The sequence below is a fragment of the Bos javanicus genome, chromosome 5 (assembly GCF_032452875.1).
Source record: "Bos javanicus breed banteng chromosome 5, ARS-OSU_banteng_1.0, whole genome shotgun sequence".
NCBI lineage: Eukaryota > Metazoa > Chordata > Mammalia > Artiodactyla > Bovidae > Bos > Bos javanicus.
The window spans coordinates 115,324,673-115,348,886 of record NC_083872.1 but is presented as its reverse complement, the minus strand read 5'-3'; the positions used below and the strand labels follow the sequence as shown (position 1 = coordinate 115,348,886).

Below are 24,214 nucleotides of genomic sequence, written 5' to 3'. Positions count from 1 at the left end.
TGCGCTTGGAGCCTGACTAACGCTACCAATGAACCCTCACCGCGAGGCGGGGCTCGAGAGACCCCTGGGGAGAGACGCGTGGCTGCAGCGGCCCCGAGAGAGCCCAGAGCCAGCACCCGTCCCCCACCCCTGCTTCCCTGACTTTCAGGAACTATGTGGCTGTCCTCCGGCCTCGCCTGTCCCCGAGCGTCCAGACATGGCTGAATCTGCCCACTGCCCAGAGCAGGGGTGTCACCATCCGATGAGGACCCGCAGGAGCATCCAGAAGACCACGGGCCCGCTTTTCAGAGCCTCCTCTGAGCTCCCCTCTTGCTCCAGAGTCTGATGGCTTGATCTCGTCTGCAAGGTGCTATGAGAGTTCACTGCGGCTGCTCGTTCCCAATCTTAAGAAAAGGGTCCCCGCGTCCTTGGGTACAGCACAGGAGGGTGAGGGAGCCATCTGAGAGCCCCTGGGGCCGGGCACCCCTGGGAGACGCTCCAAGCCGTCCCGTCCACCGAACGCAGCATCGAGGCCCCTTGACCAGCCCCCCGGCTTCACTCCTTTGACCCAGAAGAGCCTGAACCCAAAGTCTTGCCCTCACAGGACACCCCAACCAGGAGGCTCACCCTCACCTTGACCAGCTCCTTGAATCTGGGGTCGTCCCTGGAGGTGGGGTCGATTACCGTGCGTTCCTCGTTCTCCTCTGTGGGGACAAAGGACAGACGGGTTAGCGTTGGTGGGGGCAGCTGGCTTCCCTCGCACAGATGGGGGGATCGAGAGCAGAGACACCCCCAAGGTCTTCTCACGGAGCAGCCCTGCAGCCAGGCACACGGCCGAGGTGGGTGGGCCTATCTTCCAGGAAGCCATGGGGCACCTACCCTGGTATTTTGGGAGAAGCGATGGGGTGCTGGGGGAGCGCTGATTCAGATCTGGAGAAAAGTCACTATAAATAAACCTGAGGAAGAGTTGTTCTTCACCAAGAAAGCTTGCTGCTACGTATGATGGTATGGACAAAAACATTTGGCGGGAAGGGTACTAAAAAAAAGGGCATTTCACAGCAAAGCGTGTTTATCCATATTCTGTTTCTGTTTTGTTTTTCCCCCCATGGTTTGGCCTTGACCATGGACGATGGGCACCAGCGAGCTTGGACAGAGAGGTGACACGGGGTAATACGTGGACACGCATGCACGCTCTGTTGCTCAGTCGTGTCCGACTCTTTGTGACCCCATGGACTGTAGCCCGGCGGCTCCTCTGTCCACGGGATTTCCCAGGCAAGGATACTGGAGCAGGTGGCCGTGCCCTCCTCCAGGGGACCTTTCTGACCCAGGGATCAAACTTGCATCTCCTGCATCGCAGGCCACTGAGCCAGCAGGGAAGCCCAGTAAGTGGACAGCCAAGGGGAAAGACTGGCAGACACCAGACACAGAACAAAACTGACCCTGAGCATTAGAAGGAAAGAGAAGAGGCACGGCCTCTGGCCCTTGGGACGTGCAGGTAGAGAGGACCAGGGTCCCGGGGCCCACACAGGCCCCACGCCTGGGACTGTCCACGTCGGTAGGGATGACTGGCTTTGAGGGACAGAGACTTCACAGCAGCAAAGTTTAAAACCTGACAGAGGGCAAGCACTATTTTTGGTCGTGCAGACTTGGTGCTTGAGAAGGAGGCTCCAAGTAAGCTGCAGGGGCCCACACAGGGCCCTGATGAGGCCCTAGCAGCCTCCCACCGCTCCCCGGGTCAAGGCCAGCATCCTCCACGCGGCCCCCCAGGCCCTCTGCAGCCTCTGTCCCCAGCTCTCCCCGGCGCCCTCAACCCAGTCCCTCCAGACTTCACTCGCCCTTCAGCAAGCCTCTCGCCACCGTCGACCACAGGGCCTAGGCACTTCCTACTCCATGTCCAACACCTTCTCCCCCCACTCCACTCCCCAGTCGCTCAGCTCTCAGCTCCCAGTGCTGACTAGGCTGGTTCTTAACAAAGTCACAAGAGCTTCAGGGGCCAGCAGGACCTCAGAGAGGGAACTGAAGAGCACTGACTCCCAGCCAGGAGCAGCAGTTTAGGCAAACGGTAAGACAGGAGAGTTCGGGCCCAGGGAAAGGCAGGGTCAAGGCATCACGACAAACAGCAACCTTCCCCTCGTTTCCTAAGCATTTCCTAAGTCTGTTTCCTAAGCGCTTCTGTTGGTCTAAAGCAGGTCCTCAGCCAGGAGCAATTGTGTCCCCAGGCCCCCAAGGGGCCGCAGCGATGTTTGGAGACATTTTCATCATCCTCACTGGTGGTGCGGGGTGGCGGGGTAAAAGCTACAGGACTCTAGTGGGTGGATACCAGGGATGCTGAGCAAAACCCTGCAACACGAGGGACAGCCCTCCATTAAAGAACTGTGTGTTTAGTCACTCAGTCGTGTCCAGCTCTTTTGTGACCCCACAGACTGTAGCCCATCAGGCTCCTCTGCCCAAGGGATTCCCCAGCAAGAAAATTGGAGTGGGTTGCCATTTCCTTCTCCAAGGGATCTTCCCAACCCAGGGATCGAACCCGCATCTCCAGCACTGGCAGGTGGATTCTTTACCACTGAGCCGCATAAGGAGTCTTCACGACATCAAAGAATTATGCTGTGCCAAATGTCCATAGTACCCAGGGTCGGGGGAGGTGATTTCCAGACAGTGCTCGTCGGTTTCCCCCGGGAGAGAGTCACCTGCCTGGGCAGCAGCTGCAGCCAGCCTGAGGACACAGCACGAGAGGGTCTTCAGAGGGCTGAGGGGAAGCCCCGGAGGACCCACGCGTCTCCGAGCCCGCCCAGCACTTGGCCGCAGGTCGGCCGTCTGGACGGCCTTTGCGTTTCTTTCTCACCAGCTCCCGCTGGCCTGGCCTTGTGCTGGGAACCACAACAGAGGCATCCACCAGGACTTCCCTTTGAACCAGGGACTGGAAAGGAGCAGAATGTTCCAAGACAGCCTTCCAGATCCGTCAGATCCCAAAGCACGCGCTAAGGAAAAACGTGTCCAGGCCGTCACCTCATCAGTGTTGGCGGGGACGTGGTCCCAGGGAGGTGGGCGCAGGGCCAGGACCACTCGGCAGGCCCCACCCAGCAAGCCCCTGGTGTTGGGAGGCCCCTCCAGCTTGCATAGAGATGGGGCAGCTATCAATACTTTTTCTGATTTTCTGTATTTTTTAAAATTTTTTTGGACATGTATGCACTGCTTTCTTAATCTTTCTTTTTCGCTGCATGGGGTCTCATTGCTGCGTGGGGGCTACTCAAGTTGTGGTGCGTGGGCTTCTCATTGCGATGGCTCCTCTTGCTTCCCTTGTTCTCTTGTAATTCCCCTGTTACAGGCTCTAGGGCATGCAGGCTTCCGCACTTGCAGCACAAAGTCTCAGCAGTTGCAGCTCTTGGGCTTAGCTGCTCCACAGCAAGTGGAATCCTCCCAGACCAGAGATCGAACCCATGTGCCCTGCATTGGCAGGTGGATTCTTATCCACCGGACCACCAGGGAAGTCCCTGTTCTGTATTTTCAGATGCTTTGACATCCCGGGGCCTTAGGGACTTACGGGGACTCCCCGCTCAGAGCCAGCTGCCTCCCAAGACAGCAAATGTGTCCCCTCTGAGTGCCTTTCAATGGAAACAACCAACCCAGAGCCCACCCCCCGCACCAGCCAGCTCTCTAACTGAGCTCCCATGGGGCTCTTACACACCCAGCCAACAGCCCCTGCCCTAATCACCTGAGACCAGGTACAGACTCCTCAGGGCAGTTCCTGTGTCCCAGAGGTCCCTGAAACTACCCGAACCAGCAGATCAAACCTGCTCATGAACTCTGCTCACCCACTCTGTCCTGTGAAAACCACAATAAAGGTGTCTGCTCATCCTTCCCTGACACTGCTGCCCTCCCCTGGCACCCGGGGAACCGTGAGTGCAACAAACCATCTTTTCAAGGACAGTTGGCTCCCCGATCTCTTGGCCTGTCATACTTAAATACTAATAAAGCTGACATTTGCAACCAGAGAGGCCGAAACCTACAAGGGAAAGCTCGCTTTGTTCCTGCAGACTTTTTTCTAAACACGACCTTGAGCTGAGAGCCCGGCGTGAGGTCTGATCACAAGGCTCCTCGTCAGCCCTCCCAGACCGACCGCACACCCAGGGAAGTGCAGCTTGCCCAGGACAAGGAGCTGGCGGAAGCGACAGTACCGAGCAGGGAGTCTTCGGGGTGGACCTCCACTGGGGCGGGGCACATGGGCGAGTTGATGGCATTCTTCCCTTCTTCCTGGAGGTCACTCACTGTCAAGAGAGAGAGAAAGGGCAAAACCAGTGAGTATAAATGAACTAGCACGTCTTCACACGTTGGCAGTGGAAACAAAGAGAAATCAACTCGTGTTTTTAAGGCATTTAACAAACATTCCTAAGTGGCTGGTTGCCCAGAAAGAGTCCGAGGAAAAATGCCCCGAACCAAGAATACATTCTACAACTCCTCGCCCACGCCGGAGAGTGCCCAGTTCCGGCCAAGCCCTGCCAGGCTGTTCTCACCGCTCTTCGGAACACATGACTAAGACATGGAAGCTTCTGGATGCTTCCAGATCTTGCCCAGGGCTGCTGGGGTGGACACAGCTTGGATCGCGGTGACAGGGTCTGAGAAGGCAGGGTCCCTCCCCCGACTCGGACAGTTGTGGACTCCGGGTGTGAAGACCCTCCCTGCAGGCACACAGGCAAGCCCAGAGTCAGAGGCGGTGCTGCTGCCCGTGGCCAAGTTCACGGGACAGAGTCCTGCTGGCCTGACGCCCGGGGATGCCCAGGGTCAGGAGCAGTTGGAACACACGGCAGAGTCTAACAAACTGGACCCAGAGACCTGGAGTCTCCTGAAGCTTCGCAGGGACCGCAGGGCTGGCTGCGCAGTGAGTGGGGCGGCCTCCATCCATAGAGCAGAGAAGGTCCCTGCCGCCCCCCCCACCCCACCCCTGTGCTAGAGACCCTCCAGGAAAGTAGCTCGAGTCTCACTGGCCAGGACGTCACCCCGACACCGGGGGGCTCACAGCCTCAGCCTTCAACACCACGTTCCTTCCACTGGCCCCAACTGCGTCAGACCCGAGGCTCCAGCCCCCAGCCCCCATTGCATGGGTGCAGGGGGCCCTGGGATCTGCCCCCTTTCCAGCCCTTGGCTGAGAACCGCTGGGCAACAGTCCGCCACCACGGACCACACAACCAGCCTCTCCCTCGGTGATCTCCCAGGACAAGGGCCCCAGCTTTCTCCTCCCTTTTGTGTATTTATTTTTAATAGTCATTGATCTACAATGTTGCATTAGTTTCCAGGCCTTCTCCTCTGTAATGAAAAGGCCTCAGAGGTGGAGACCTATTTCCCCGTTCAAATCGAGGTCACCTTGAACACCTCCAATTCTGGGACCTGGAGGGGCAGGGGCACAGAGAAGCCAGGCGACAGGCACGATGGCCTCGAGCAGGCAGGCACGTCTGGGAACCTCTCTGCCTGTCTTCTCAAACATCAGGACCCCCGCAAGGACTGAATGCAGTGATGAACGTGAGACCCTGAGGTCGGAGCCGGGCACGCCCTGGGCTCCCTGGACTCAGCCACAGACCCAGCTCTGGGGCCAAGGCCGCCTCTGCCCTGCATGAGGATGACGGCAGTAGGGCCCAGGATGCCGGCTTCCAACGTCAGGAAGACCCTGATACAAAACTAAAAAGCCAGGGGGTGGGCCGAGGCTCTCCGGCACACACACAGTCTACAGCAGCAATGCTTTACACAAGAATTCACAGCAAAAGGTGGAAACGGCCCACGTGTCCCCCGACAGATGAACAGGCGCACCAGTGTGGTCCAAACACACAACCGAACGTGATCCACCCACAGAAAGGAAAGGCATTCAGGCACACGCAGCCACGGAGCCATGAGGACACTGTACTGAGGAAAATAACCCAGACACGAGACGGCAAGCCCTGCGTGGTTCCACAGACACGAGGTCCTGAGAGCCAGATCCAGAGCTACCGAAAGTAGAATGCTGGGTGTCCGGGGCTGGGCACAGAGGCCAATTATGGGCAGTCAGGGGGAAAGGGGGGCAGAGCTTCACTTTGGGCAGACGGAAGAGGTCTGGAGGTGGATGGGGGTGACGGCTACACAGCATTGCGAATGTACCCACTGAACTCTGTGCTTAAAAAGGATTAAAAGGGTAAATTGTACGTTGTGTGTACGTTACCACAATTTAAAAGGAGAAGAAAAAGTGGGCCCCTGCCAACAACAGTCTGGAAGGCCGACGCCCTGCAGCTGGAGGCGTCACAGTCTCTCCCCCGCCCCCGCCCCACATCCTAGGAGCAGAAAGCCACCTTTTTATCCCCGCATCCCTGGCCGAACTCTGTGCAAGAAGCAGACACGTGGGAAACACCTTCACGAGCAAATGGGTTTGAGACGCACACACGCCCACCCGGCTCCCCAATCCAAAGATCCCCAACCGGTCACTCAGACCCCCGAGAAAACAGACCGAGCTTCAGCAATTACTTTTCCTGCAGAACCAAGTTACAGAGTCTTTGAACCAGCGAAGAGCTTTCCAAGGCAGAAAAGGGAAGCGGGGAAAGGAGGTTTTTCACAAAAGTCCTTGAAAGGGGACGTGGATAGTGGCCGGGGCCCCTTACTCCTGCCTCCTGGGCCGATGTCACCAATGGAGAACAGAGAGGCCAGGGAGGTCCCTCCCGGTCAAGTCCGTCTGCGGTGGTTCTGTTCTCCGAGGAAAAAGAACAGAAGACCTGGGTGTCACACAAGCAGAGGGCTGCATAGGTGGGCTTCAAGTCCCAGGTGAGCCAGGCAGCTGAGTCCTTATAATGAGCCCGCAGCTCCTCCCAGAAGCCCCAGACCTGCCTCTCAGGTCATCCACTCTCCTGGACACCGGGCCTGGGCCAGAGCGACCAGTGGTGGGTGGGGGTGCGGGGGTGAGGAAATAAAGAGATGCTTCCAGAAGTCCTGCCGCCTGATCTCAGCAATAAGGAGGCGTGGAGGGGGGAGGGCGCGGGAACGGCATTTTCAAAGCAGAGAAACTGGGTCACATGAAAACAGAAATTTTCACACCGCCCTTGAACATCAAAGATAACACTAAACAGGGCTCGGGATCTGGCGGCTTTAATGGATGAGAAATGCTCGCACAAACCTGCCCAGAACTCAGGGCCAACAGCACATTCCTCAGGCCTGTGAAGCATAAAGCCCCAAGGAACAGAAGTACGGTCTGTGACCACCGAGCCCCGGGTCAGATCTCACCGTACCCTCTGCGGACGTGTGGCCTCCAACAAGACCCTTCACCTTGCCCAGCCTCAGTTTCCCTGTCTGGAACATGGGGAGGCAGCAGCACCTACCTCATAGGGGCTTCTGAGGAATGAGTTCATCCCAGGGAGAACCAGGGAAGGCTTCCTGGAGGAAGCAGTATCTGAACTTGGCCTTGAAAGATGGCAAGAACCCGGAAAAGGGACTTTGGGCATCCATGCAAAGCCCATGAACGACAGATCAGAGAAGGGATTCTGGAAGCCCTACGTGGCGGCCGCATCCATGCTGAAACCCAGCAGGGTTCTTCTGGACTCTGCTACTATGCACGGCCTGGGAACCCTGGGGGACACAGCCCCTTCACCGAGGAGCCTTCAGTCCGAGTCTAATGATGGTTTTATGAGGGTCAGTCTGGAGTCTGGAAGGAGGGTGCCCCTTGAACTACGGCTTTTCCCCGAGGCCCCCACTCCGCCAGGTCAGTTCAGTTCAGTCGCTCAGTCATGTCCGACTCTGCGGCCCCATGGACTGCAGCACGCCAGGCCTCCCTGTCCACCACCAACTCCCAGAATTTACTCAAATTCACGTCCATTGAGTCAGTGATGCTATTACACCATTTCATCCTCTGTCGTCCCCTTCTCCTCCCGCCTTCAATCTTTCCCAGCATCAGGGTCTTTTCAAGAGTCAGTTCTTCGCATCAGGGGGCCAAAGTATTGGAGTTTCAGCTTCAGCATCGGTCCTTCCAATGAATATTCAGGACTGATTTCCTCTAGGATGGACTGGTTGGGTCTCCTTGCAGTCCAAGGGGCTCTCAAGAGTCTGCTCCAACACCACAGTTTAAAGGCATCAATGCCAGGTCAGTGGCTTTCCGCTAATCCCAGGAACATCTTGGCTTTGAAAGCACTGGTCCATTTGCCAGAAAGTCAGACACTTCAAAGACCAGAAATGCCAATGATCTTGCGTCTCAGGGATAGATCCACCAGCGTGTGGTGTGCACGTTGGGTGTGGGCGTTCAAAGGGCCTGGGGTCCAAAGTCCCAGGGCCAGGGACTCACTGTTGTGCTAAGGGTCTGCCCGTATCCACACTGAACCCAGCAAGCAGTGCGTTCCCAACCAAGGTTCACCTTCCCGCAGTGATACTCGGCGCTGTGGGCTACATGGGCAACACAGGGCTGCGGAGGAGCCAGGAGGGCCGGAGGCTGGGAGAGGCTCAGAAGGCAATCCGGGAGAGGCCCTGATCACTCCGGTGCCCCTGTGGGGACAGCCACACCTCACCCAGCCCCGGGGTGCAGAGCGGGCTACGCAGACCACCGTCGCCAAAACCCAGGAGCTTTCAGAATAAAGCTGGAAATTTAGGGTTTGGGGCAGAATCTCCCAATTTATAAACGCAAGCAAGTAATTCAAACTCTGTGGCCCAGACAGGGGCCTCCAATTTGCAATCCCAGGTCACAGTAAATGTCCAGCCCACACTCCTGCCTGTCGGTGGGAGAGGGCCAGCGTTTCCTGAGCACCTACTGAGTACCAGGCACCTTCCATGCCTTCCACTCATCTAATCTCCCAACGCGTCTGTGAGGGAGTGGCTGGCCCTGGCTTGGTCCTTGCTGGGCCAGTGTCTATGAAGGCATTTGATATATACCAACCATGAGCCCTGCAGGCAGGACTGAATCATTTCTACCTGGTCTTCACTCACTCTGCCCAGCTATGTCCTATCCACCTTCAAGCCTCAGCTTGCTGGCCGCCTCTTCCAGAAAGCCCTCCTGGGTGCTCCTCGCCCATTCCAGGCTCCCTTCTGCCCAGCTCGCATCCCACTGCTGCTGCTGCTGCTGTTGCTTCAGTCATGTCCTATACCCACCTCTTTCCTGGACCATCTGCCCACACCAGTGATGGCTCGGCTCCTGCACATAGTAGGTGTTTACATTTGAGAAGCTGCACAGTGAGGGGCTTGGAACCTGGGAGCCAGTCTGTTGTTTAACTGCTCCATGCCTCGGTTTCCATCTGTGAAATGGGCCTGATTCACCCCCAGAGACGGAGAAGGTAATGACCACGCAGAACAATGTCTGTCACGCAGCAAGCTCTCGGTAAGCACTAGCTTCCAGCTTCTGCCAAACAGAAGGAGGCCTATGTGTTTCCAAATCCCATCTTCCTTCCATCACCCCACCCAGAGACCAGGCAAGGTTTAAAACACACACCACCTCTCCTGATTGGAATGACAAATGCATGAAAAGGAGAAAAGAGAATCAAAAACTAAAACCTCAAACGTCTCACAAAGGGCCTGCCATTTACACCCCAGGCTGAGCGCAAAGGTTCCATCCTTGATTTTTTTTTTTTAATCTTTTTCTTCCTACGGGTTCCACTTATTTATTTATTTATGCCCAGGCTCTTTCCCCTCCAAAAAAGGCTTTTAGGCAGCTTTTTCTTTTTTTTCCTTTCCCCTTTTGACATTATTAAGAAAACACAACTTTGAAAGCAGGCTGCTTTTTAAAGAGCAAGGTTACCCTCAAGGGAAAACACAGATCTGAAGACAAAAAGGTTCCTTGCTCCATGAGGGGCACTGGGGCGGGAATGGGGAGCACAACTCACCCCCTGTAAAGACGGGGTGCAGGACTCTCCCCGGGGGCTGACCTGCTGGGGGTTCAGCGAAGATGCGAAGACCCCACGGTAGGCGAGCCACAGCCCTTGGAGACCGAAGTGCTGACACTCCATTCTGGAAGCCTTTCCAAGTGCGTCCTTTCAACACGGCAGACACGTCTGCCACCGATGAGGGCTTTTACACCATATATACCCACATCCTGGTTTTCCCAGAGAACAAAAGGACGGGGGGAGAGTTTCCAGCGGGCCGTCTGAACCAAGATCAAAGAGAAACCCCAACAAAAGCGGCCGCATGCCCACCCCCGGCTCCCCAGCTAAAAGAAGAACTTGGAAATGGCAGGAAAGCTGTCTCAATTTGGGGCACTTAACCAGCCCGTTTCAAGACGTGCCCACTTGCAGTTATGACAGATCCTACTCGAGGAAACGGAGTGGTCCTCAGAGCTGCCAGGAAAGACAAAGAAGGATAAAGGAGGGGGTGTTCCACGTGACTCCATGGACCCCAGATCTCTGCCCCTGCCACCCCTCCCCTCCCCAGACCCCTGCCCCTCCCACCCCACCCCTCCCCAACCCCTGTCCCTCCCACCCCAACCCCCCCAGACCCCTGTCCCCCCATCCCACCCCCCAGACCCCTGTCCCTGCCTCCCCAGCCCCCAGACCCCTGTCCCTCCCACCCCACCCCCGGACCCCTGTCCCTCCCACCCCACCCCCCAGACCCCTGTCCCTCCCACCCCACCCCCGGACCCCTGTCCCTCCCACCCCACCCCCCAGACCCCTGTCCCTCCCACCCCACCCCCAGACCCCTGTCCCTCCCACCCCACCCCCCAGACCCCTGCCCTTGCCACCCCACCCCCCTAGGCTGGGGAGGGAGAGTCAGGGTTAACTCCGTGTGTGTTAGAAGGACCCAACAAAATCTCTGTTAAATAAAGCTCTCCGTCCACGGGACACAAAAGCATCAGGCACAACTGACGTGTGTGACTTCGCACCCACACATGCTTCCCCGGGGAAGGGAGAGCTTTCTACGATTCTCCACCAACTCTCAGCGCTCAGAGGGATTGCTTCTTCACAGAAGTTACACAGTTTATCAGAATAACTAAGTTCATCAGCCATGAAGGTCTTCCTAACAGAGCAGCTCTTCTAAAAATAAATGAAGTTGTATTTCATGTGGGGAGCTCACAGCTCAGTGGAGAGACCATAGGGCCCAAATAAGACCTTAACAAGCACGATGACACCCACAGACTCGACAGCTGGTTGGGGGGATCCGGACTCGACAGCCCTGCCTGACAGCCAAAGACCAGGTGATCAAATGACCGGATGGTCATAACTCAAGAGGATGAGCTACTTCCGCCGTATCGTCCTCGTAAAGGCCTTGATACAGGAGGCCCAACCCTTCCCGGGAAGTCAAGGCTCCAGCTCCAGGATTCTCGGGATTGCGACAGATGGATGCCTGCATGCTGTCCAGGGTAAAAGGCGGGGAGTGCTAACAGTCCCAGAGACAGCCGCTGCCCTTCCCGACCCAGACATAGGGAAAGAGACTTTCAGCCATCCACACGGCAAAACGTAAAAGGAAGAGCCTCTTAACCTTTCCAGTGGCGGATCTGGTTTGTTTTTACTGAGGAAGACAAGCTGGCCCCGTCTCGGGGATGCCAGCCCAACGTAACGAGCTCGGAGTATTTATGTACGTTTAACCCGCCGCAGTTTCTCAGGGCAGGATGCGTGTCTGACAAGACCCTGGGAATAAGGAAGCACCGTGACTGCTGCCCGCACCATGGGGATTACTCAGCCGGAACAGTCTGATCGATGGGGTTTGCTCTGCTGCAGTACAAGGTTCCATGTCATTTCTCGAGACGAAATAAGTTGAGAGGCAAAAAGAAATATGTGAGCATTTCAATAAGGCAAAGCCTGGCGGAGGTCAACAGGCATGTTGACCCCACAGCAAGAGCCCGCAGCTGAAGAGCGGTCTTGCTCAGCCAGCCTCTGGTTTTACAGCAGCCGAGCTAAGGACCGCTGGTGGCCCATGAGGCCGGCCCTGGTCCTGGGGGGAGGCTGGTGTGGGCGGAACACGTGGGAGGGTGTGTCCTGGCCCTTCCGCCCAACCGCCTGGCTCAGCCCCGGGCACGGAGGAGACTCTCGAGGAACAAATGGACAATTACTTAAGTGCAATGCATGTGATGGTGTTGAGTTTGGCTTTTTTTTTTTAAGAATTTTTTTTTTTCAATGAGGACCATTTTTTAAAGTCTTCATCAAATTTGCTGCAATACTGCTTCAGTTTTAAGTTTTGGTTTTTTGGCCACAAGGCACATGGGATCTTCACTCCCTGATCAGGGATTGAACCCACGCCCGCCCCTCCCTGCAGTGGAAAGTGAAGTCTTAACCCACTGGACCACGAGGGAAGTAATGTGATGGTGCTGACTTTTAAAAAGCAGGTTCCAAAATACAACAGCATGATATTTATGCAAAATACAGAATCAGAAAACTCAAAACTGAGAATTCCCTGGTGGTCCAGTGGTTAGGATTCTGGGCTTCCACTCCAGAGGGGCACAGGTTCCATTCTTGGTTGGCGAAACCAAGATCCTGCATGCTCCATGGCACAGCTAAAAAAAAAAAAAAAAACTCAAAAATTTATTTGTAAAAAAGAAAATGCAAAGCTATGTATTTCTATTGTACACAATGAATTCATAGAAAAAGGAACGGAAGGATGTGCACCAACATGACCAGAACAGCATCCCCTGTGAGAGGGCCGAGACGTAAGGACAGGAGGAGGCCAGGGAGGCTCTGCCATGACGGCGTTCACATGGTACTCGCAAAAATTAGAGCTAAAAGAAGGGACAGCAAACAGATGCTCTATAGCAGGGACTCAAAGGAGACAACAGTTCTACAGGGAAAGAGATCAGAGGCCTACCAGAGGAGGCGAGGCTGCCCGTGGAGCTGATTCTAGGGCCAAGACTGCAGGCGAAAGGCCCCAGTGTGTGGGCGAGAGCAAAGAAGAAAGAAGCAGCCACCAAGACGTGGGACTTAGAACCAGCCTCTGCAGCGGCGGCATCTCGGGTCCTGCCCTTGGGGCGACCGTGGACCGCGCCTCACCAGGATGGCCAGCCAGCTTCCCACAGACCCTCTCTTAGCCTCTTCCCACCCCAAGTCAGCCTCTCCCCTTCTGCAGGTGACCATCTGCACTCCACTTCTTCTCCTCTCCAGCATCCATGTGCCTGTCTTCTGGTGAAGCAGGGCTCAGGTATTCTAGATCTCAGCCAGCGGGTACACTGACTCCCCAGAACACAGTCAGGGAGGGGACTGGCCCAGTGAGAACTAACAGCTGCAAGGAGACTTCCCTAGGAATGCAAAATGATGGGCACTCTTTCGCCTTGGCCTTGACCTAGAGAGGATGTAGGTGGAAGCCGCCCCCATCATCTTACCACCACTCAGAAACTGGCAATGAAGGCACTGGGTCCGCAGAGCTGAGGGAACAGAGTTGAGCCGTGCCATCTGTCTGCTGGATCAAGCCTTACCTGAGGCTGGTGACCTCAAGGCCTTTCTATCAAATGCACCAGTGAGTTCCATTTATTCTTAATCCCCTTTCAGTTGGATTCTCTGTCATTTGCAGACTGTCTGGCTGTCACTCCCTGATAAAGGGAAGCCCAGAACTCCCACTGGCTCCAGGATAACCAAACCCCTGAGAGTGGTACCCAAAGACTCCTGGTGAATGAACCCCACCCCCCGTTGAAGGGCAGATACAGTTTCCATGCTTTTTCATCTCCCAGTGAGGTCACTCCTTTGCCCCAGCTGTTTCACCACCAGAAATGCCCAGCAACTCCACCCGGGACCCCAGATTCTTCAGGGAAGCATTCTCTGCACCCTCCACCCTGTGGGCAGAGTTAGGGTGCCTCCTCCGGGTTCCCTCAGCTCCTAGCGCGCACGACAGCTTCCATCCCTCACCCCCCGAAAGGAAATCGTGCTGTGCCCACTGCCCTGTCCCACTGGCCAGGCACTGTTCAAAAGCTGGCACACGACAAGCATCTGATAAACATTCATAGAATAAATAAGTGACTGTAAATGCATTTACGCAGGTAAAATGGAGCCGGATAGAGAATGTAGGTAAGAGACGCAAAGTCAGAAGAACTGGAAACAGGCTGTTCTTGCGAAACATTCCACCTCCAGCCACTTAATTGGGTGGAAAAAGAGCGTTTCCATTAAGGCTTACATTAGCCCGGCAGTCGTGGGTCACCAAGAACCCAATTACTGCGATGCGGCCGCACGGAGAGTGAGGACCCAAGAGGAAGGAATTTGCTCTGCAATTAGGGACTTACTGGGACAGGCTGCCCCTGGGGCAACACTCCCAGACCTCGCCCGCTAGAACACGCTTCCACCAGCCACCTGCTTTCACATCCCCAGTGGGGCCCCCAGGAAGGAAGCGCTCCCCCAGCTCCAGGACCCCAGGTCTTCCCAACACTGAAGCCTGCTTAGGTGCAAACACAGAAAAGGCTGGAGCTCTCACAGATCACTCCCTCTGCCCAGAAGCAGTCCTTTTCCTCCCCTGAGCCCTGCGTGATCAGAAAACTGTGAGAACCACAGAAAAAAATGAATTGTCTGTGAGAAGGAGAGCAGGAAGAAAGACTTCTAGGTGAGCCTTCAACATCAGGTGTACCGTACGAACCACCCGGCGAGCAGAAACCAGGACACCGGAGGAGACCCGGGCTTCTTGCTCATAAAAGGATGGCTGATCCTTTAGGGACCAATGATGACTTGATCGTTTTTTCAGACCGAAAGCAAGAGGGTCAACTGATTCAAGTCACCTCTCCCAAGTATCAGGAAGAAAGAATCCCCCAGGGGCCTGAGACGGGGGATGGGTCTGAGGGTGTCTGCTCCTGGTTTCTCCCCACTCCAGTCCACCCCATCACCCCCGCCCGTGTCTCCAGATGTTGTTCTCAAATGCAGGCCCATGGAGTCACTCCTCTGCCCACAGACTGCCCTGGTCCTCCACTTCTCCCAACACAAAACCCAAACCCCTCCCCATGCCATCCCACCCCCAACCACTGCAGAGCTCGGGGCCAGGTGTGGTCACCCCTCCCAGTCTTTGCCACCAGTGCCCCGCCGCCCCCAGGAGCACCGTGTCCAGTGGCTGAGCCCGGCTGCAAAGCCCACTGCAAACACCCCTTCTTTCCTGGCCCTGCTCAGAGGCGCCCAGGCCCAGGGTCGGTGCTGGTGCAGACAGAATAGCAGAGAGAGGGGAGAATTTGGAGACTCATCACAGAACATCCCGTGACCTTGGGCTTTAAGTCCTCCTGCCTTTCACCGTCTCACCTCTGCAGAGGGGTTAGAACCAGATCTGTCGTGGTGACCACTCCTTTAACGAGGCGGTGCGTCCAGCAGCAGCCACGTGTAAATGTGGGTCTCTCCCGTCCCCTTACCTGCACCTGCGCTGGGCAGCCAGGAGCACTGAGCATCCTACAGAGTCACCCGCTCAACAAGTCTGAGGGCGCACCAGGCACACGCCAGCTCAAGGTCGCACAGCCCAGAGCTCCCAAGTTTACCCATCGAGTGGACGTGCAGATGTCCTCCTGGTCGATTATGAGCTCCCAGAGGCAGAGGTCAGGTCCATTCACCTCTGTGTCCCCAGAGGTGGGCCCTGCACACAGAGGAGCCCCCTAAAGGAGCAGAATCAAAGCAGACCTCGTAAAGCCCGAGTTATCTGCCTGCGTCGAGGTGTGAAACAGTCTCACTAATTAGCATTCAGGATGACAAGGGGCCACACCCCCCCGGGGTCACCAGTTCTTGAAGAACCCAACGTCGCTCCATCCCCCTCACCACACGCCAGGCACGTCTCACCTCGAAGATCCTGCACACCCTGCTCAGGCATCACCACCACCATCTCTCAGGTCGCTGAGCACTTCAAGCAGACACTAATTAGGCTGCATTGGAACAAAACTGCAACTCTACAGAGAACATCAAGGTGGCAGGTGGACGGGGCCAGCCACTCAGCCTGACCTGAGCCCCCCACGCCTGTTCTGAGAGGTGCAAAGTGTGAAGGGCCTCCCGAAGTCAGCCAGTACAGAGCCGGGGCCAGACGCCACCCAGAGGACCCGTGCCCAGTGATCAACACGTGACATGGAGCGGGAAGCTCGGAGCCCCCAGGAGGCTCAAAAGCATTGCTCATCTAACTCAGAGTGACTTTAAAACACAGTCGCGTGCCAGAGGCGGGGGCATCAAGCGGGCCCAGTCAGGTGACTTGCCTTTCTGGGGATGTGGAGGGCGCCGGTCTACCCGGGAACCCCGAGGGCCACCATCATGTAGCAGGCTCTCCTGGAGCCCCTGGGGAATCGTGTGCATCACCCCACCCCTCTGATGAACACATGGACCACACTCCTGAAGCCAGCCTGCCCCGACCCTCAGGGGGCCATCCCGCTTTGCCTCCTGTTTTCTCAGCCCCCTTGACTCAAGTCCCTGATAGTCACAGCACCCTGGTCACATTCGTCCTAACCTGATGGCAAATCCTGTGATGTGCACGCTCTGTTCTCTTAATCTGGGGACGGTCCATCTGTCACATTTCCACCAATCAGCCGCGCTGGTTCTGAGTAGTTGAAAGCGTTATCAATCACCGGTCATGAAAATCCATCATTAATTAACGATAAAGGAGAGAGAGTCTAGAAAAAGTGGAAGGAGGAAGCAAAGGGGTGAAACCCCAGAAAAACATAGAATTACCAAAAACAAGGGCTGCTGCTGCTGCTAAGTCGCTTCAGTCGTGTCTGACTCTGTGCAACCCCACAGACGGCAGCCCACCAGGCTCCCCCGTCCCTGGGATTCTCCAGGCAAGAATACTGGAGTGGGTTGCCATTTCCTTCTCCAATGCATGAAAGTGAAAAGTGAAAGTGAAAAGTGAAAGTGAAGTCGCTTAGTCGTGTCCCACTCTTTGAGACCCCATGGACTGTAGCCTACCAGGCTTCTCAGTCCATGGGATTTTCCAGGCAAGAGTACTGGAGTGGGGTGCTATTTCCTTCTCCAATATATAGTGGTGCTGCTGCTGCTGCTAAGTCGCTTCAGTCGTGTCCGACTCTGTGCGACCCCACAGACGGCAGCCCACCAGGCTCCCCCGTCCCTGGGATTCTCCAGGCAAGAACACTGGGGTGGGTTGCCATTTCCTTCTTACTCAGCGCTAAAGGCCCAACTCCCGCATTTCCTCTGCAGACCCTTCCTACATGCATGCTAAGTCGCTTCAGTCGTGTCCGACTCTGTGCGACCCCATAGACTGCAGCCCACCAGGCTCCCCCGTCCCTGGGATTCTCCAGGCAAGAACACTGGAGTGGGTGCCATTTCCATAGTGGCACATATCTGCTAATCCCAAACTCCGAGTCTATCCCTCCCCACCCGCTTTGGTAACCATGAGTTTGTTTTCCATGTCTGTGAGTTTGTTTGTAAATAAGCTCATTTGTATCATGGCTTTGGATTTCACAAAGAAGTGATATCATATGATATTCGTCTCCGTCTGACTTTCTTCACTTAGTATGATAATCTCTAATCCACCCATGTTGCTGCAAATGGCCTGAAACTAACATAATATTGTAAATCAGCTATGTGCAGACATGCTGAGTTGCTTCAGTCATGTCTGACTCTTTGCAACCCCATGGACTGTAGCCTACCAGGATCCTCTGTCCATGGGATGCTCCAGGCAAGAATACTGGAGTGGGTTGCCATGCCCTCCTCCAGGAGATCTTCCCAACCCAGGGATCAAACCCGAGTCTCTTACGTCTCCGGCATTGGCAGGCAGGTTCTTTACTACCAACGCCACCTGGGACGCCCAAATCAACTATATTTCAATTACAAAAAGAAAAAAAACCACGTCTCAAGGCCATCTCCCCTTGCGTGTGTCAGCCATGGTCTCGGCCCCTTGGAGATGTGTCCCACCCACTCGGAGATGCCACGAAACCTCAGCGGGACCAGCCCGATGAGGTTAACACACTCAGAGAGAAATGTGCTTCGCAGGAGAAAACAAGAGCGGTGGGGAAGATAATACCGGTGAAGCCAGTTGGGCCAGTCCCCGAGCCTCGGAGCTCATATTAATTAGCCAGATCGTTAATGTCCCATCGTACCCAGGCAAGACCAAAGTGTGCTCTGCTGAGGAAATAAGAAGATTAAACCATTAAGTCATTTTAAGAAAAAGAACGGATTCTCTGTGCACCTGCCGCCGGAACAAACGCTCCTGGGGGAAGAGCGCTTGGGATCCGCGGGCGGGAAACAGGAAGCACGGCGCCCTCTGGCGGCTCGCGTCCGCCTGCAGCCTGGAGCCCGGCCCCGCTGAGAACCCGCCGCTGGGCAGAGGCGCGCCTTCCAAAGACGGCCAGTTCTCGGGGTGCTGGAAGCCATGCCCCTCTGGGGCTGGCGGCTCCACCCGGAATGGATGCCACTCTGAGGGCGACAAAGTACAAGGGCCTTGAGGACCCACTGTGGTTCCCGGGGTCAGGCCTTTGGAGAGAAAGCCCCAGAGGAGCAAAGCAGGCGGCTACAGGCATGTGGAGATGCCCGCCTTGCTATCCCGGACCAAGCCAGGTCCCTACCCCCGACCCCACCACCCTGATCTGTTCCCTTCCTTTCCTTTCCAGTGTTAACACACTTGACGCACATGTGCTTCTGTGCTTCTGAATCCGTGACCATAGCGCCTTCAGGGCAGACGGAAGGCCTGAGGCTCTCCCAGCTCCCTGCACAGGGCCCAGCCCAGAGGAAGCATCAGTAACACTCGGTGCGTGAATGGTGAATTCATGAATGAATGAAGGTTTCAGGACTCCAGCCTCCCTTTCCGGTTTCTTTTTGGAACTCGTAGGAGCTATTTTCTGGGAAAGACTGAGGGCAGGAGGAGAAGGGCGTGACAGCTAGCATCACCCATTCACTGTAACAGGAGTCTGAGCAAACTCTGGGAGACAGGGAGGGATGAGGAAGCCTGGCGTGCTGCAGTCCATGGGGCTGCAAGGAGTCGGACACGACCTAGAGACTGAACAACAACATGTAGGCTGCATAATGTCCCCTCCCCGCCAAGGAGGTCCCTGGCCTAATCCCTGGAAACGGCGACCTTATGAACAAAAGCAACTCTGTCCGTGTTATCAAGTGAAAGATCTTGCGATGGGAGATGACCCCCGATTATCGGGGTGAGCCCAGTGTCATCACAAAGGTCCTTGTGAGAGAAACACAGGTGGATCCGAGTGAGAAAAAGGCAACGTGACAACGCAAACAGAGACAGCCTGGAAGCTGCAGGGCCGCTGGCTTTGGAGATGAGGAAGGGACCGTGAGCCAAGGGCCGTGAGCGCCTCTGGAAGCGGGAAAAGGGTTCTCCCCTGGAGCCTCCGGAAGGGACTCAGCCGAGCAGGCACCCTGACTTTAGGACTTACGACCCCCAGAGCTCTCAGATGTTAAGTGTGCTGCCTTAAGCCGCCCGATCCATGGTGATTCATCCCACCAACCAGGAGACACTCATACAGACCTGAGGAGCCCCAGCCACTCCACGCCATTGCAGAAGGGCCCAGGACACCCTCCGGCCGCACCTGCCTTACCGAGCGCCCGCTCTGTGCGAGGCACCTGGCCAAGCTCCAAGGGCACAATGGTCACTGAAATAGGTCACAGCCTCGGCCACCGGAACAGAACCAACAAGCACGAAGAAGGCATCGGGCCAACGCCGCGGACGAAACCACAGCTGTCCGCCACGTGTGGCTCACGTGACAGTGAGGCGGAGGAGGCCGGCTGCTTGATGGCCAACGCACTAGCCCGTACTCAGGTGCAAGAAGAGCAGAACTGACTCATCACCAGTGAGAGCCGAAGTCGCTTCCCCACCAGCGCCTTCTCAGCCCAGCAGCCGCGGGCGAAGGCCGAGTGGTGGGGGGAGGGGGCGGGTCAGACGGCCCACTGCTCTCCTCCCGCCTGGAACAGCCAGGGATGTGCTAACTGCTTGACCTTTTCGGCCACAGCGGTGCCCCAGAACCCCTCCCGGCCCTGGACCTTTGTGTATCCTCTCTGTCCCCCCAGGGCACCCGGCTTCTCCCTCCTGCCTCCATCCTTCCAGGAATCGGGTCCACCAGGCCCTCGGGCCATTTTCAGACACTGGCAGAGTGCGCGAGCTCTTTCCCCAGGTCATCTTTCAAGTCACTGAAAATAGCAAATACCAGCCCAGATGTCAGAGTCGTCGCCAGGCCTCTGGACCCAGGCCCAGGGGATCTTCCCAACCCAGGGATCAAACCCGAGTCTCTTAGGTCTCCTGTACCGTCTACAATACAGCTGCATCCAGAGCACATTCAGAAGCCGATGGAGGAAAGGATGCCCATCGCAGGAAGTCAACTGCCTTCTGCTGCATCCGAGTACCTCCCTTGCTTCTCCCAGCATGAGAACACTGGCCAGAGAAAGAGGCGGCGGGGTGGGGATGGGTAGGGAGGAAGAGGACAAGGACTCAGTCGGGTGTGAGGATCCAGGTGAACTACCCATCTGGGTTCGTGGCCTTGAGCAAGTTAACTTCTCCCGGTGTCAGTTTTCCCGTCAGGAGAAATGGGGACACGACCTTAAGTGAGGGCTTCTCTGGAAGGAGGGAGAGCCCCCCGGCCAAGTTTCTCTGACATAGTGTCGCCCCTAAAGTGAGGACGCAGACAAGGCTTGTAGGGTGTGGGGCCAGGACCCAGAGCTGGAGCCTGGGACTCCAATCCAGTGCTCCCGCCGCGCGGCTCTGCACGACAGCCCCGGCTTTCAAGCACCCTACCTGGACACACTCTAGGCTGTGACACGTGGAGACAGGAGGTCATGTTGGCATCTGGTGCGTAGGGGCCAGGGATGCTGCTGGACACCTGCCGTGTCTGGGACACCCCCATCCCCATGGGGGGGGGCGTCATCCAGGGCAAAACGTCTGGGGTGCTGAGGTGGGGAAATCCTGCTGGAGCCGACTTGGGAACCGCAGAGGGTGGACAGGTGAGGGGTCCGGACACTGCATGGCTGTGCAGCACCCACAGGGAGTCAGCATCTAAGGACAAGCATGGGCATCCTTCAGCCTCAGGACCAAGGCTGGGCAGGGTCCCAGACCCCAGACCCTCCCCTCAGGGAGCCCCCAAACATCCTCAGCAACCTGGCCGGGGGTCAGAGCAGACAGCTGGGAGGCAGGGGGACTGGGCAGTGAGGGATGCTCCCCATCCCACACCCCCTTCCTTCCTAAGGGGTGAGCAGCTAGTGGGGGTCCTGGCCATTCTGTGCCACAGGCTGGGATCTGCCTGCCCTGGTTCTTACTCCCCAGGACTGCAGGCAGCTCAGCTGGCTACTTGCCCGAGGCCCTGGCCTCCCACCTCTGGTTGCCCTGGCAACTGGGCACCCTTCCTCCCCAAGGAAGCCATGGGCTCTGGCAGGGTGGGCGCGCTGGACTCTGCTGACAGCTGGGGGCAGGCAAGGACAGGCGGACTGGCCAAGTGTGAGCCAACATCCTGAACGGGCTGGACAGCTGCTGCCCGGAGGCTCCGCTGGCCCAAGCCCAGAATCACAGTGCTAAGGGACCTTCTTCTGCTGGCCTGGCTCACCCAGGTCCACAGAACGGACCGTGGAGCTCCAAACTAGAGCCTACCTAAGGCGGCCAGGCTTCCTTCAGCCCATCTGCCGGAAGCCTGGCCCCAGCTTTAGATGACCAGCCCCTCCTTAGACTTCCGGGAGCCCTCCCTGGAAGCCCACCCCAGAGTCCCCGGGGTGACTGGCACAGCAGCCCACTTCACTCCTGACCCGAAGTCATCACACTGTTGTTATTTTCTGTTTTGGTAAACAGTCTGTCTCAGAAACTCTCCTACACTGTTGGTGGGAATGTAAACTGGAGCCACTGTGAAGAACAGTGTAGAGATTCCTCAAAAAACCAGAAACAGAGCTTCCCTATGATCCAGTCTCCTGGGCAAATATATCCAGACAAAACTGTAATTCAAAAGGATACCTGCACCCCAAAGTTCACAGTAGCCAAGACATGGAATCGACCTAACTGTCCACCCACAGATGAACAGACAAAGGCACAGCACGTGCATACGATGGGACACTACTCAGCCATGAAAATGAATGAGACGACGCCATCGACAGCAACGCGGCGGGCCTGGAGAGTGTCACACCAAGTGAAGCAAGTCAGAAAGAGAAGACAAATACCACACGATGTCACTCATATGTGGAATCTAAAACAAGACAAACGAACCCATCTACAAAAGAGAAACAGGCTCACAAATACGAGAACAGACTTACGGCTGCAAAGGAGGAGGGGAGGGTGGGGAGGGGGGATTGTGATTTCTGCATGGTAGATGCAAACTATTATGTGTACCTGTAACTGAATCGCTTTGCTGTCCGGCAGAAATTAACACGTCGTAAATCAATTATACTTCAATAAAATATATTTTTAAAAATAAAGAACAAATTCTCTATCTCCAGTTTGAACAGACATTCCCGAGTCCAGGGTCCTCTGTCTGCACTCTGGAAGCCCAGTTCGGGGTCTGGCACACAGTAGGCCTTCAACAGAAGCCCTCTGAATCCTGAGTAAAATACGTATCCTAACCACGCCTCCTCTCCCTCAGGGTTGCGGACTCACGAGAAAACGTGTAAAACCCTCAGCTGATGCTCAGCGAGTGTGTTGCGAGGGGACTTTCCGGGTGGCTCAGCGGTTAAGAATCCGCCTGCCAGTGCAGGCGTCACGGGTTCGATCCATGGTCCAAGAAGAACGTGTCGTGGGGCAACCAAGCCTGTGGGTCACGTCTCTTGAGCCTGCCCTCCAGAGTCTGCGAGCCGCAACGACTGAACCCATGAGCCCTAGAGTCCACACTCCCCAGCAAAGAATAGCCCCTGCTCACCACAGAGAAAACCCATGCGCACCCACAAACAGCCAAAAATAAATCAATAAATAAAAATGGTTAAGATGGTAAATTAAAAAAGAAAGTACGCTGGGAGAGTTCTGACGACCTAGTACATGGAGGACAGTCATGGGCATGTCTGCAGGAAAGGGAAGTGAGCCCCGAGCCTGTCCCAGGACACAGCTTGCTAGGGTCTGCCGGCTTCCTGCCTTTCGGAAGGGTGTTCCTCCCCTCCCAGGCCTTCTAGGCGGATGAACACTTCTGTTCCCAAGAGTACCCCAAGTTTAAAGGCGTGTCCCACTTCCCCAGCTGCACACGAACTTCTGTTGGGAGGGACACACGTCATCTCTTGTTCCCCTTTATGTGTCGTTATGTGTGTCTGGGACCTTAGATGGTCAGGGGCTGGGGAAAGGAGGGGTGGTTAGATGAATTCACTTTTCTTGTAGTGCTTGATTCCATTAAAAAGGAGTTCTAAAACAGGTAATAGAAAATAATCGATGCTGACAACAACAATATTAACTTGCCTTTAAATGCAGATTTCCTCCCCTTAATAAAAGAAGTCTGGATTTTTATGCACATTTGCCAGTGTGATCATGATGGAATTGGGCTCTGTCTGCACCTGCTCATTCACTCATCCGACAACCACTTCGTGGACGTGCCCTGAAGTCAGGCCTGGCACCAGGAGGGCCGGGCTAGGACTCAAACACAGGCCCTGCCCAGAGGCAGAGGGTCTCAGCATCCAGGACACAGATAATAGATGCTGGGGATCCAAGAGGGAACAAGTGGCAGGCAGTCCAGGCAGGCTTCCTGGAGGAGGCAGCCTTGGAGACTAATCTTAAAGGAGCCCGGCCCACGAGGCAGAGAGAGAGGGTGCCAGTCTCCATCCCCACGTTCCCAGGAGGCACGGGAAGTGTGTTCTTTTGCCCTGGGTTGTCCTGTAGCAGGAGGCTAACAAGCCAGGAAGAGAGGTGATGCTTCTGACGTCCTGCTCAGCAAACTGCCAGCTCTTCACCCTCAAGTTCCCTTCTCTTGTCCCATCCCATGCCCACCTTGAAGTCTCCCCAACCCAGAAAGGCCTGCAGGGTGGGGATGGAGACTATGGCCCGCGCCAGGGAGGAAGGAAGTCTGACTCTATCGAGGAGGGCCTGCCCGCCCCACACCCTCATATATGAGCTCACACAGGCTTCTGGGGAGACAGCCAGCTGGGGGAACGGGGCGGGGGGCCACTACAGACCAGGGAACGGAAGCCCAGCAAGCAGGTGACCTGGCCAAGGAAGAAGCTAAATTCCTAGTGGAACCCAGCTACCCAGCCACGACATCTTCAGCACAAAGTAACAGCCGTGGGGAAGTGGCAGACACATCTTAGAAAGGTCTTAACAGTCTTGGATCCCGCAGGCAGGCACTTAGCTGGGAGGAGAGGCGGGAGGCCGAGCAGAGGTCGGCAGTGATACAGAAGAGCCAGCAGTCGCCTGGCTTCCCCGGGTCTCGCTCTGGGCGGGCGGGGTGGCCGCAGGGCTCCTCGACGGAGCAAGCGGGCTGCCTCGGTCACTGTCACTTTGCCGACGGGGAAGATTAAAGCCGAGGTCCTACAGGTAGTAGGAA

At 56.1% G+C, this 24,214-nt stretch overlaps 1 protein-coding gene across 4 annotated transcripts in view; it reads right to left on the bottom strand.

The window, feature by feature from the left end:
• The window catches only part of PARVB (parvin beta), a 116,565-nt gene that overhangs the window by 52,209 nt on the left and 40,142 nt on the right, over nt 1-24,214 (bottom strand). For all 4 annotated transcript variants that reach the window (XM_061418809.1, XM_061418813.1, XM_061418810.1 and 1 more), the window contains exons 2-3: nt 4,155-4,244; nt 613-683 (exon numbers count right to left, since the gene is read on the bottom strand). In XM_061418809.1, the coding sequence (XP_061274793.1) occupies nt 613-683; nt 4,155-4,244 (161 nt within the window). The remainder of the gene's footprint in view (nt 1-612; nt 684-4,154; nt 4,245-24,214) is intronic.